The sequence below is a fragment of the Manacus vitellinus genome, unplaced genomic scaffold (genome assembly GCF_001715985.3).
Source record: "Manacus vitellinus isolate BGI_N305 unplaced genomic scaffold, ASM171598v3 scaffold_39_pilon, whole genome shotgun sequence".
Lineage (NCBI taxonomy): Eukaryota > Metazoa > Chordata > Aves > Passeriformes > Pipridae > Manacus > Manacus vitellinus.
In genome coordinates, this window is record NW_021940534.1 from 1,320,512 (window position 1) to 1,335,978 (window position 15,467).

At 37.7% G+C, this 15,467-nt stretch overlaps 1 protein-coding gene across 1 annotated transcript in view; it reads right to left on the bottom strand.

Annotated features, from left to right (window-relative positions):
* The window catches only part of CDKAL1 (CDK5 regulatory subunit associated protein 1 like 1), a 408,038-nt gene that overhangs the window by 16,421 nt on the left and 376,150 nt on the right, over positions 1–15,467 (bottom strand). The window contains exon 14 of the mRNA XM_018077689.2: positions 10,820–10,984. Coding sequence (XP_017933178.1) covers positions 10,820–10,984 — 165 coding nt within the window. The remainder of the gene's footprint in view (positions 1–10,819; positions 10,985–15,467) is intronic.

Below are 15,467 nucleotides of genomic sequence, written 5' to 3' on the forward strand. Positions count from 1 at the left end.
AACTCCCTGTGAAAATGAAGAACAAGGTTTGGAACATGTTGTGATGAAAAAGAAAAGCATAATACCTAAAGGACCATGCAAACAGATGTAGCACTAATTTTACTTTAGCGGGAACATGTACAAGATTTGATCTTTCTACACTTAACCCTATCATACCACCACCATAACCTTTCATGCTAACTTGAATACATCTTTCAATGCAAAATTCCTTCATCCCAAAGCTGAATCAGACAATTGCACCAAATCTAGTAGTAATTTCTGGATTTTTGCTAGTATGAGTGACTGACATTGGAATAAATCAGTAGAAAATCTTTTTCCACCTTTAAAGAAAGCTTCTAACATCTGAAATAAGAAATTACAGGTGGGGGAAGCCTTCAAGTAATTTAAATACACAATGGGAAGTAGTCAGAGGAAGGTTATCAAGACTAGTGTACTGTACACTAACCACAAGCAAAGCTGTCTTAAATGAAGTACTTAAATAATCGGTAATTTTTCTAACTGTTTCTTTTACTTAATGGTCTTTGATAAAGCCCACAGGAACAGCTTGCTTTGGAACTGGCTACAAATAAGAACTGATCCTAAGGTCAAATTTAAGAGTCAGGTCTTGGGAGAACTAAAAGACAATAAGCCAAGTTTCTTAGAGAGAGAATGCAAACTTTTAAAGCAATTATGCCTCCTGCAGTTTGAGAGGATTCCTTTAAACATATCTTAGGGGGAGAGATTGTAGTAGGAGGGCAAGGGTTTATTTCTGTTGTTTTTTGGTCCAGTAAAACTGCAACAACATGCTTTAATGGCTAATGGCATGATAAAGGCTTTGATCTGGTTACAGGACAAAGGATTCAGACTGGATGTTAAACTTGATACAGAATACAGCCTGCATAAACACAAAGTTACTGTATGCAGTCTGTGAACAAGCACTAGTTTTCTAAGCTTACATAGATGCTACAACATTCTGTGGACTGTCTTTGAGGATGCAATTATTCTAACATATTCAACAGCCACAGTAAGTTCTTTGGATATTCTAGTGTAACTAGGAGCATATTCTTGGTGGACTAAATTTAAGGCTCCGAATTTCACATCCACTTCACTGAAATATGGTATTTGAATATTTTAAGATACCATTTCTCCAATGTAGTCACCAAATACAATCTCATCCTTACTACTCAACTGCAATTCAATTTCAGTCAAAGATATAGTCACTGCTATATATTTTTATACGTCGATATCTCCCCAACTATAATTTAGTACTGACGAACCTTAAAAAATTGTTTCTTTCTCTTAATGACAAGCCTTTTCCCCCTTTTCTCTATCTTATTACCCTTGACACCACAAAAAAATCTCTTATCTGATGTTACAAGTATATTAAAAGCACAAACATAGATCACTATATCCAAACATTATAACAGTCTGACTGAGAAATTATGATTACAAATGGATCTTGGTTTCCTACTATGACTCACAATTAATCCTAATATTGCTGGATCAGTTCAACAGTGTTTCAATAGATATGTCAGAATAAAAAAAAAAGCTATTTGCAAAATTTATACAAATCTTAGTAAATACTCATTATCATAAAGGGAGTCAGTAAGAACACAAATGTTGATTTTAGACTATTAGAAAGCCATTAATGTACTCACAACTCAATAAAAATTCTGAACATGTAATAATATTAAAGGATACAGAAGACTCCAGTTTACCTTTAACGTGGCTTGCTAATTTCTTTGAAATGAGATACACTTTAAAAACAGTTTTCACATAAAAAATAGATTAATCTCAAGTCTGTAATTTTTATTGCTTTTCAAAACGATCTCAAAGGCAATGAATCATCTGACCAAAATGGTTCTGGCAACAAATACAATTCTAAGGGGCTGAAGTTGAACATTCCAGAACCTGGTATGTGTAAAATCAAACCTCCTACTGACCTTTGGTGATGGGGAAAGCTATATCATAGGCTCCATGTGCCTTTTACATGCTGTCTCATTCAAGTATTCACGTAGAAAGACTACTATGATTACAGCTTCAATAGATGAGGAACAGATAGAAATAACATTCATCCAAGACAAAAATATCTGATGCCTCTGACTGTGTGTTTGCTTGCAGAAAAAGGAGAGAGAGGGAAGAAATTGAGAGAGAAATACTGCTGGTGTGCGCTTTTTGTTGATCTAAAGAGTACTAATAAAAAGAAAAGGGATGACTAAACATTACAAGCAGAGATAAAATGTACACACAGACTGAATATCCTTCGCCTACCTTTGTATTAAACTCTACTGGAGAGGTATAAAAGTCAAACCTATAATGACTTTTGTAAATTGGAAGTAGATGGCCTCCAAAACAACATAAAAATTGAGAAAAGTTGTGGCTGCTACATTTTTTCCCTGAAAGCCAATTAAAACTTAGTGAACTTATAACCTAGTACATTAAATAATACAGCATTATTAAAAAAACAAATGCCTTTTGATTCTTTCCAAAGAGTCTGCTTGTTAGAGCTGTGATTAAAAGGAAAAAAATATTTTAAAAGGAGCTCCTAAATATTACAGGGAGTGTCAAGTAGTTAAAATTACCATGGCTACACACTTCCAGTTTGCCCCTATGCCAATAGAGAGCAGAACCCACCCCCTCATCCTACAGCGCAGCATCAGCAGGTTAAGTATGAGAAATAATACACAAAAATGGCAGAACTATTTTAGCACTTGGAGTTTTACTTCTGGAGGCAGAAGCGGGAGAACACTTCTGTTTAACTTTCTCTTATTCTCCAGAAAATGACTTAAAGTTGAATCATCCCAGCCATTACTATTTCCATTTACTACATGCACTGCACAGGATTAACATAATTATGTGATTTAAGGTGATTAAACAGTGACATTCAGCCAAATAACACTGTCTGTTGAGGAAATTAAAAGTAAACAAACTAAAGTTCAGATATTTTCACCTGAAATGGACTTCAGTGAGCATTTGTTTGAAAAGGAGCTATGTAATAAGAGCTGTTTCAGCTGAGCTTTGATCACTGTAGTTGAAATTCAGCCCTGCCAGAGGGATGGGCAGAAAGACAACATGCCCATTAAATTAAAGACCTCAGGATAAAACTGCTTGGTGAAAGTCTTATGCTGGCTCTTGGGTTTCCTGCCTTAAATCACCTCTATGTATTTTAGCCCTCTAACCAGTGCAGAGAAATGTCTCGGATCAATGCATTACCTTCTATTCCAGCTTTCTTGTCTTCAAATGATTGTTGGCTAAATTAAAATGTTCATAGAATTATAGAAGATAAGGCTGGAAACAAAGCTGAGAGGTCATCCTGCCCCTACCCATGACCTAAGGTGGCTGACCTGCATCTCAAGCGTTTGTTATGTAAATTTGCTAATTATGTTCCTAAGGACCAGCATTGATTAAAGTTCCCCAACCACTTCATGTGATCCAATTCAGTGTTTATCTAAACCCAGCAAGAAAAATCTATTCTACCCATAAGAAATAATCCATTCCAAATTTCTGATTCTAAACTGAGAAATGTTGGGTTTTGAGGTAGAAGAAAAATTCAAGTCAATTCAAGCCTCCAAATAAACACCACCAACACGGCATGCAGATAATGTGTAGATCACAAAAATCTGCATCTAAGGAACATCAGATTAAAAATTTTTGTTCTTTTTCCAGGAAAAAATGAGACTTTTGAAGGTTCTTTTTAAAAACATCCATAGGTGGCACTGAGCTCTACTCTTCAAAAGGAAACATCTCTTTTATTATGTTAACTTTATAGTGACCTTCATGAAATAATTGAAGAAAACATAAGAAAAAAAGATTAATTAAGAAGGATTTAACACCATCTTTTATGACCTCTGTATACAACCAGCAGGGAACAGAAGTAACACATTAAATAAAACAGATTAAGACATGCAAAACCACTATCTACTTGTATGCCTTGCACTACAATCCGTTCTTTCTGAGAATCATAGAATGATTTGGGTTGGAAAGGACCTTGAAGATCATCTAGTTCCAAACCTCCTGCTGTGGACAAGGACACCTTTCACTAGACCAGGTTGCTCAAAGCTCCATCCAGCCTGGCCTTGAACACTTCCAGTGATGGGGCATCCACAACTTCACTGGACAACCTGTTTCAGTGCCTCACCACCCTCACAGTAAAGAACTTTTTCTGCATATCTAACATAAACCTACCCTTCTTCAGTTTGAATCCATTCCCCCTTGTTATGTCACTACATGCTCTTCCGAAAATTCGCTCCCCATCTTTCTTGTAGGCTCCCTTCAGGTAGTGGGAGGTCACAATTAGGTCACCCAGAAGCCTTCTCTTTTCCAGGCTGAACGTGCCCAATTCTCTCAGCCTTTCCTCATAGGAGAGGTGCTCCATCCCTCTGATCATCTTGGTGGTGCTCCTCTGGACTCAATCCAACAGGTCAGTGTCTTTCCTGTGCTGAGCATCCCAGAGCTGGATGCAGAGCACTCCAGGTGGGGTCTCACCAGAGCAGATTAGAGGGGTAGAATCCCCTCCCTCACCCTGCTGGCCATGCTGCAGGTGGCCAAGCTGTTGGCTTTCTGGGCTGCAAGCACACATTGCTGGCTCATGTCCAGCCTCTCACTCACCAGCACCCCCAAGTCCTTCTCAGCAGGACTGCTCTCGATCAGTTCATCCCCCAGCCTGTACTGATACTGGAAGTTGTCCCAGCCTAGGTGTAGCACCTTGCACTTGGTCTTATTAAACCTCATGAGATTCCCATTGGCCCACTTCTTGAGCTTGTCCAGGTCCCTCCGGCTGGAATCCCATTCTAGAGTTGTGACAACTGCACCACTCAGTTTGGTGCCAACCACTCAGCCTGGTGTCACAAAAGGGGCGTCAAAAAGAGGGAGAAAGTGCAACTGAGACAACAAAAGGTATGCTCCTAAGAATGGAAAAGCACCAAATAGCACACCACATTTTCATAAAGCATTACCAGAAAATGATTTTACATAGAAAATGTTCTTTTTTTTTTTTTTTGTCGGTATGTTTCTCTTAAATAGAAACTTCCCCACTTGTTTCTCAAATTGCCCCTTCTTGGACTTCATGATACAAAGATCCCTTTGTAAAGTAGCTTTCCAAGAGAGGTAGAAGGTGTATTTTATATTAATTTATATTTCTTCTTTGGAAATTCCAATCTTTCATTACCATTACTCATATGTTCTACAGTTTCTGCTTCTGTAATTTTATGAAAGATTCCTCTCCTCACACCTCCATGCCATTTTTTGATCTAAAATTTGTTTCCTCATTCTCTTTTTTTTCCTGAATCTCTAATCTCTACTTCCTGTTCAGGAACCAGATTTTCCACCACTTTGAAACTCCAGCATATGTAAAAACTGTCCTTAATAATTAATGCACATCTTCCACATTTCCTTCCAAGTCCTTGAAGGAAGTTTCCAATACAGAGATTTCAATTCTGACATGATTTCTTTCATTTCTGTTCCAGGAGAAGATATTTTCTTCCCCCTTCTCCATTTTGTTTTGCCTGCAAGTGAAGCACCCTTTCTACCTGAGATCAGAGACTTTCCTTTAAGCTATGCTTTGTTGAATTTTCTTTCTGGCAGCCTATAAAGAAGTCTTTGATATATGCATCTTTTCTGTTTTCTAACATCAGAAAAAAGGCTGGGTAATGTTTAGAGGTCATCTTTTGCTAAAGTAACTAGAACATACTTGTGGCTACCTGGAAGATCAGGAACATAAAGCTTCTTCATTAGTATCCAGAAGTATGATACCATAATAACCTACTCCAAAAAATGCAGGCAGGATGAGGAAAAAAACAGCAACAAGCAGAACAACCAAATAATTGGTTGCTAACTGAAAATCAGTAGCTCATTTCTCATTTACTGCAAAGAGCCCAATGACTTGAATAGCTATTAGCTTAAGAGGCCAGCTGTGGATATTACCATGGCCTGGGAGCCATCGAGATGTGCACCACGATCCCAGACTCACTAAAAGAGATATTGCAAATGGAAGCTCTCAGAAGATTCTGATTGCAGAGGAAGAGAATGTTATCACATAAACCAAAGGAAAACAGAAAACTCAAAGATGTGCCTGTATTTGTTTGAAAAGAAAGTCAGTCATAGATGCCTTATAGAAACAGGAATTATGAACATAATCTTGATTATGAACATAATCATTCCTCTTGCCTTAATTTTCCATCTGATTAAAATTTCCCACCAAAGGTCCTCAGACTTATAGGGCTTTGATTCTGGCAATGCATTGCAAGTCTGGCAGGTAGCAGTACTGCAGAATTCTTTTCTTTTTATCCCCCAGCCCTTTGGTCTCTTCTTCATACATTTATGATCTTACAGTGTTTTTTCTCCTCTAGTCACGGATCATATGTAAACAACTAGAATTATTTTTGGAGTACAGCAGCATAACACACTCTATTTCTGTTTCTATCAAGAGATCACATTCTTGCAGATTCTTACTTTTTTTCAGTTATTAGGTTTGGGCAAACATTTGTCTGTCAAAAGGATACATTTATTAGGTATTTTATTTTATGCTTCCGATAAACTGTCATGATCCCTAAACATGGCCAAATAAAACTAATACAAATATTAAAATGTTTTTTTAAAATTAGATTACATTCCTACGGTTGACACACTTTGCTGACTTTTCAAAAACATTTACCCAGCGATAATATACTCAGTACTATGTATATTGCAAACCCATCTCCAAAATCTCAAAGACAAGTTTACCAAAGCACTTACAAACATAGAAGACATGCTAAATTGGTTTTCTGAATCTTAAAAGGTTGAAGTATGCCCTTAATGATTTGTCAACTCCAAGCCTATGTCAATAAAAGGGTACCACATCTGCAGCACTTACATCTTTTTTTTCCTGTGAAACTTAGTAGAACTGATTCTTGATCTAAGCTTTGAAACACTTATTCACCGATATTTTTAATTGCAGCTAGTAACTTGTAACATGTTTGTTTTCTCTGAATGTTCATTTTTAATGTTACTGTCACCATTTTAAATGCCCAGTTCACATACATCCTATGTTAGACTTACTAGAACCAAATCTAAAAATGCCTTTATGCATGTGTCCATGCTTGATTGATTTCAACTTTCACCCATATATTCTCTGCTATATATGTCTTTTAAACACAGTTTTATTACTGAATCAGCAAATGGACATTTTAAAACAAAAAAAAATCTACAGAAGATCTGAGTTAAATGAAATTTCTGAATGTGTTTGCCCCCCCGAAATAGCCCTCCTGTAAAATTTTGTAACTTGGAGACATCATTCTCTTTGGAGTGACTTTTATAAAGAAAGCATTCTGAAATAAAAAAAAAAAACAACACCAAAACATCCTGGCAAATATCTGTGTATTTTGCTACTTACCACTCAGTTGGTAAGTCTGATTGTTTTGACAGCTTTTTAACCTGAGCTGCTGATTCTAAGACTCCTGTCCTTCCTGTCCCAAATTCTGCCACAGAGCCTAACATTATTGAATGTCAAAACCTTACTCGAAGCCCATCTACTTAGTAACAGTTTTTGCCTTAAAGAATATAATAACCATAAGACATTCTACATCATTAACACACTAATGTATATACACATTAACTGTGTTTTTCATACACTGGAAAAGCATGAAAAAAGATATGCTAGAAATACTGTGAATTAATTCTATCAATATTTGCCTCCTTATTTGTTACAGATATATAATGTGCGAGTATTTTATGGAATCTCTAAACTGTCCATTGTATTTTTGCATTTTGCATTCCCTCTTTTTCAGGCAAATCTGTTCATTCTAGTTGGCAACTTACTTTATTTCTTTGCACCAATTTGCCACCACAGTCATGTAGTCAAAAGGGTAAGAAAAAGGCCTACCCATTGTTCCTTCAGATGCCCACGTTGCTTGTGGTGCTCCCTCTAAACTAAAAATTATTGAGGGACGTGTATGATGAGAAAGAGAGCACACAGCTGCAGATAAACTCTGATCTTTTGGAGGTACCTCTCCTCACAGCATCTACAGAAGCATCTTCATGCTTAGCATCCATTTGTGACTGGCTTTAACATCCTCACGTTATGGTGCTCTCAATTTTTATAACTTTATTTTTTAGCCATATGAATTATTTCCTTAAAAGCTACAGATTTGAAAGCTTTCACTCTTTCTGTGAACATTCCTCATTAGAGAGAAGTGCAGATTTTACTGTGTCCTACGCAAGCTAATGAAGACACTGTTAATAATAGCAAGTGATGCCTAGCACAAACTACAAAAATAGCATATTTTAAACTGCTGCAGACTGTCTACAACCACGTAACAGTCCTTGGCAATCTATCCCTCTTTATCACAGTACCTGCACAACATGCTGAACTGTAAGGTATGCACTGCAGCCCCAGCAATACACAGGGTCAGGAAAGAGCCAAGTGCTTTCTTGAATGGGAAAAGACTGAAGCATAGGAATGTTTTACTGCAGTACAGCCTGTTATCTCATTCTTTTGATCTAGATCACCTCAGTCTACAATTACATTCGTGTACTTCTCTGAACTAGCTCTCATCATGGACCAGCAAACATAAAGCAGTTCAGAGGAAGTCCTAGCATCAACAGGGTGACACTGGAAGTCCACTAGAAACTTCCTGAGCACTTCAGACAGCATACCAGCTACAGTTAGTTGCTGCCTAAAAGAGCTTCTGCCCAGTTTATATCTGTGCTGAACAATAGAAATGTGCCTGGTTTTAAAAGAGCCAGTTGGCAGCTGGCTACTCATCCTTTCTAGCCTGGGAATGTAAAGCAGACCCTAATTCTTGCTCATTTGTGTGCACAGGGGGAAAGTTATTGAAGGGTTCAGTTCTGCATGCTGCAGAAAATCTAGTGGAGACACTTGGGATCTCTTTAAAGATCCAAGATATTTGGCTGCTTTTGAATGAGTATCTGAATTCATACATTCTGATTTGCCTCCTTCATCTTTTCCCATCCTGTCACCTGTGCCCATATAACGAGCTATAAAAGGCTCATAGGACATACGTTACCCTTTTTATCCTGTTTATAGCACCTTTGGTTAGAATTATATGTCTTGAGCACACCTAGCAGGAAATGTTTCCCAGCAGTCCAACCAAACAGAACAACCCAAAGAACATCTTGCACCCAGCCAGAAGCCCACATAAACTTTTGTGACAAAATGACTTTTTTTTTCCTGGAAACCTAAAGAAAATTCCTGATTTGCTGCTTACATATACGATTTGTCAGGAGGAACTTCCCACTAAAAGTTTCAGTTCATGTTCTATATATTCTATACATTGGCCAAGTGTGATTAAAAGCTTTCAGCTGCAGTTTCCATGCACAAAAGACATTCCATTTACTGAAGTACCGAGATTCTATTTCTTCCATAAAGCAAAAGTTCCGAACATTTCCAGTGGACCAAACATAAATAAGATGCTCCCTTGAAGGAGCACTGGTAACCACAAAAGTCATAAAAAGCAATTTGCCTTATCATTTGCTTGCTGCAGCCATTTACTGGTGCATTCCATTACTTGTTCATACCTATTCAAAGGGCAGGACCAGATCTATGTATCTCATTGGGTTCTTACGGAAATTATCAGTATTCTTGATTTTAATAATTTTATCTCTCATTTTTACCATAAAAAATTTCAGTCAAGAGTCTGCTTGCTTGTCACCATGCTACAAGCTTCTGGCAGCACGTACTCAGTTTAATGACAGTCTTGGTTCTATTCCAGCAGATTATTTAAAAGAAAAGTGTCCTGATGAAAAAATCAGCTGTGTTTAAATAGCTACGTAGCTCAACCAGACAATTTGAGGGCTTTGGCTGTTTTTTCCTCTTACAGACCCTTATCAGGTCAATATACACATACACACGGACAGTATTCAATGGAGGGCTTAGCAATGTGTTTGTGCTTAAGTTTCATGATCTGCTGAACACATTACAGTAGGTGCATTACAGAGAATGCATTATTTTGTTGCTCTGTGCTTCCATAGCCAGGCTTATTCAAGAGACTACGGAGCTTAGCTTAACACTAGTCACCTAAGGTATGTCTTGATTATGTATTTTAAATACGAGTACTTAGAACTTAAACAAGGATATGTATATACTTTAATACTTGTCAGCAACTTACTGCAAAAGCAGTAAGGTGGCTGATAAACTGCCAATTATCCTTCTTCCATGTGCTACATAGTTTTGGAGATCCTAACAACAGTGCTGGAGAAAGGACATCAAATGATGCTCAGAAATGTGATACACATTTTCATTTCACACTCCATCAGTTTTTACAACTAGAGCTCCATGAAATGTATGAGAATACTTGGCTAACAGTCATATCTACTGAGGTGTAAAATAAGGATCAGATCTCTTTTTAAAAGAGTTTCATTTTCTTTACATGACTAAATCAGATGTTGACCTTTTTACAAAATATATTGTAAATATTCCATACCTCTACCCATCAATTAATTTTGAATCTCTGAATTGTGTTTTGACCTGTTTTAATAGACATGTAATCAATACACATTTTTTAAAAAACAGTTAGGTAAAGAAAAGAAAACTGATTCATCCTTCCTCTAAATTGAAATACATTGAGTTACTGATGTTAAATCTTTTCAGTTCTAGTAAGTTCTTTTCCCATCTTGCACCTTGAAAGAAGAAACAAGTGTATTATCACCTTTATAGTCAGCAAAGCTATGGACATCAGTAAAAACATATTTTGAATTCAAATTTCAATCTGTCATAAAAGATTAAAGCTTCATGCATATATAAATGGGAACTATAAAATGATAACAGATAGATAGCATGGAATCATTTTGCTTGAACAGCTGTTGATTTACCAGTGTAGCAAAGCAGAAAATGTCTTTTTCTCACCTCTCTTAAACCAGAAACTTCTCCTTTTGCTAATGGTCTGGTGATGGATGCAGTGTGAACTCTGGCATCTGACACTGGTTGCCCCTTCATAAAATGTTTTCCAGCTTCATAAATATTCACTTCTACCATCTTACCCATCAACAGAGGATCCTTTGGCACAAGGACCTTTCAAATAAAGATAAAGACATAATTACTAAATACCACAAGGAACATCAGAGTCTCCAGTTTCCACTCAGAAAACAGATGATGAACATCAGAGAAAATCCTAAAACTTTAAAATATTAGTCATCAGCATACACTATAGACCCTGCCACATTTGACCAATAAGATCTCCAGCTTGCATTCTTCAAGAGCTTTGCAGTGTTAGCTCAGCACTTTCCAACTCCAACTGTGAGTCCTGTTTTTTGATTGATGAGAAAGTTGGGCCTCAACTGCAGCTTTTGAATCCAGACCCAAACAGTTCCCAAGGGTACTCATAGTACACAGTTCTAATAGCCCGTAAAGCTTCCTGTTTTCATGTCCATGCCATAACACTTCTTTAAAAAATGTTTTTGAGTCTGTAAATGCTTCTGGACAGAAATTATGCCCTTGTTTCTCTTTGCACAAGCCCTTGTTTCTCTTTGCACAAGCCTTTATTTTGACTGTGCAGAACCTTTGCAGCTGAGATGCATGACTGACAATGAATGCCTGTAAAAATGGACGAGTGCGTTTCTTGGGTCAGCAACTAATGCCATCCTTTTCTGAATTTGCACAATCATGATATCAGAAAGTCCCATTTCATAAAAAAAGCAGCACATAACAGATATTCCTAGCTCATGTGTCTTACAAAAGAAAGAGCCCAACATACTTGAGCGATATTTTTTGCTGGAAGAATAAAGGGAGTAAAAAAGGTTTTAAAAAGGCTCTAAAATAGACAAGCAGTTAAAAAAGAAAAGTGGAGTAATTCCTTGGTGAAATTATTTTTTATTTCTTGGTGAAATATTTTACAGTGTTTACAGTGAAAAATTGAATCATGGGAATTTATTTAATCACATGTACTTGAAGTTCATCCACACACAGAATCTCAGAGTGGGTCAGGTTGGAAGGGACCACAGTGGGTCATCTGATCCAACTTCCCTGCTCAAGCAGGGTCATCCTAGAGCACACTGCACAGGACATTTCTGGAATATCTCCAGTGAGGGAGACTCCACAACCTCTTTGGCAATCTGTTCCAGTGCACAGCCACCCACACAGTAAAAAAGTTCTTCCTTGTGTTCAGGTGGAACTTCCTGTGCATCAGTTTCTACCCGTTGCCTCTTGTCCTATTGCTTGGCACTGTTGAGAAGAGCCTAGTTCTGCCTTCTTGGCACCCTCCCTTCAGATACTCATATACACTGATGAGGTGTCCTCTCAGTTGTCTCTTCTCGAGGCTGAACAGGTCCAACTCCCTCAGCCTTTCCTCATGAGATGCTCCAGTCCCTTAATCATCTTTGTCATTGTCCACTGTACCCGATCCAGGAGCTCCCTTTCTCACTTGTACTGCGGAGACCAGAACTGGACACAGCACTCCAGATGTGGCCTCTCTAGAGCTGAGGAGAGCTTTTCAAAGATCACATTAATATATCTTGATTCTTTGATGCTGAAACTGAAGTTCCTTAAAATTACTTGATTTTTAGACTACCTGTGCAGACGATTTTCAGAGAAAAATTCTGTGCCAACCACATCTGGAGAGCATTTTGTTGCCAGACAATGCCTCTCCATTTTCACCTGTCACAATTGTTGATTGTTCTACTTGGAGGAAATCACCACCAGTAGTTTCCCAAGCATCTTTTTCCCTAAAGGCTCAAGGTGTTCATGACTGTAAGTGTTTCCAGATCGTAGGATTCTGCTGAACTTCCTAAGCATCTTACAAGAAAAGCAGACATCTTTGCCTTTCAGAGATGGGCAAGCTCAGACTAAGCAAACACAAAGCCAGAGTCCTAATGCTGGGACAGTGTTACAATACAACTAGATCAGAGTTCTTCCCATGTAATTCATCATGGGAAAATTTAAATCAAAAGAAAATTAGGCAGCTAAGTATATCACTGGGTTTGTGACCGCTGTAAATCTTTGTGTCTCCATATGCAAAAGGACAGTAACTAAGTTTAAATGTGACATCAGAAAAAGAAAGACGTTAGGTGAAAATATCTGGGAGGTTCTGTAAACAACCAAGCAGTCAGGCCTGACATACACTCAGACATTTTTTTTATATCATTATTTGTTAGGGGAAAAATCCTCAACCATATTTCTAACAAACAAAGTTACACCAACAGAAATCCTCATCTTGACTGTTGATCTGGCAAAGTACCCTTAGTCAGTTTAGACTATTCTGTTCAATATAAACTATATTACCAAAGCCTCCACAAACGTAAGGTGCAGCTCTAACAGGAAGTCTGTCAGTGTAGGTCTATCGATGTGGTTTTAATAGCAAAATCTTTTAATATAGATGGGGTTAGTGAAGAGAGAACAGGTTTGATAACTATTTGAGTTAAAAGAACATTACATCAGGACTCTGAGCTTCACCTTCCAAGAATATATAAAATGATACTTAGTGACTCTAGAGTGGTTTTCAATTTCGTATAATTCAATTTACTGCTATTAATCTTAGTCACTAGCACCAAGTCTTGTACTTACCTGGGTGAGCAGTAGGATATTATCCTTGTGAAACACACCCTACATAGGATTTTAGGGAAAAGACTTACATTTTAATAATGAAAAGTATTTCTTGCATAATTGAATTCGAAATTACTCCCCATGTATGTTACTATGTGCATTTTGTGTATTTTTTACCAGTCCCAATGAGGAGTTGTATTAGGTGCTGTACAAACACATCATAAAACATCAACACTTTTTTTTCCTGTACATATTGCTTTTCATTTAATTAATTAGGCTTTCATAAAACAAGCACTGAACACTGAAAAGCCCCAAGCAATTTCTTTTTAATCTCTATATGGAAGACCGTGTTTCTCAAATCTGAGTGATAAGCTACAAAAGCAAGGAACAGTGATACATAAGAACTTAGACAAGAAGTTAAATATGTAAAAAACAAAAAGGAGATTTATCAAAAAAAGAGAAAGTGAGGAAAAAATAATTATTGAACCAGATATCTAACAGAAACAGATATTTCATGAATAGTAATGTTCCTTACTACTAAGCAAAAATAAATAAATGCTGTAACACAACCCAAAACCAGAAGAAACCACTATTGGTGACTATGTAAGCACAATCATCACCTATAGCCTCTCCAGGTTCAGACAATTGAATACCTAAAGGTAGCAAAAGCAAACTGTAGATAGTTCAGTGCAAGGAAACGGACAACAACCCAAAGGTAAAATGAGAATAAAATCATAATGATTCAGAAAAGTAAATTTTCTTGGGTCTTAGCAAGTCATCTGCTTCCGAGCAAAAGTAATAATTTTGTGAAATAGATGTACTTTCTTCCTAGCTCAAAGGTAATCTTTTTGTGTGGAAAGAATTTCCTTATAGAAAGTACATAGAAGGAAATGACAGAAAACAGAAGGAAGGGATGCCATTCAGGAGGGCCTAAACAAGCTTGAGTAGTGGACCCACGAGAACCTAATGAGGTTCAACAAGTTCAAGTGCAAGGTGCACTTGCACCAGGGTTGGCAATCCCAGACAGGAGTACAGACTGGGAGAAGAACTTATTGAGAGCAGCCCTGCCGAGAAGGACTTGGGGTTCTGGTGGATGAGAGGCTGAACACGAGGAATGCATGCAATGTGTGCTTGCATCCCAGAAAGCCAATTGTATCCTGGGCTGCATCAAGAGGAGTGTGATCTCACAAAGTTCCATGCTTCGTTAAGGTCAAGGTTGGCAATTCTGCCCCTCTACTCTGGTGAGACCCTGCTGGAGTCTTGGGTCCTCAGGATAAGAAAGACGTGGACACAAGACAGAGCAGTTTCAGGGGAGGGCCACAAAGATGGTCAAAGGGCAGGAGCACCCCTCTTATGAGAAAATGTTGAGAGAGCTGGGGTTGTTCAACTTGGAGTAAACAATGATCCAAGACCTTATAGCAGCCTCCTAGTACCAAAAGGGAACTTATAAAAAAGAGGAAGAGTGACTTTTTACACTGTCAGATAGTGATAAGATAAGGGGGAACAATTTTAAACTAAAAGAGATTTAGATTAGTTGTTAGGAAGAAAATCTATACGCAAGAGGGTAGAGAGGCACTGGAACAGGTTGCCCAGAAGAGAGAAGTTATGGACACCTCATGCCTGGAAGTATTCCAGGCCAAGTTGGATGGGATTCTGAGCAACCTGGTCTAGTGGGTGGCACCTCTGCACGTGACAGAAGGGTTCAAACTAGATGATCTTCAAGCTCCCTTCCAACCCAAACCATACTATGAATCTATGAGATAAAACATATCATGCCAAAGTGGTAATCTAAGGAATTTTCTGACCCTTCTATTGCTAGAATTATTTTTTTTTCCAATTGCATTGCCTGAAATACTTTTCAGAAAGATGTATGGAAACTATCATGACTCAACTATTCAGAAAACAATGCTTTGGGGTCACAGTAATTAACATTGCTGCAATAATTAACAGCTTCTTAAACCATGCTGTATATTCAAACAGCCACTGTGTATTTCTTAATGTAATTTCAGGTTAATTA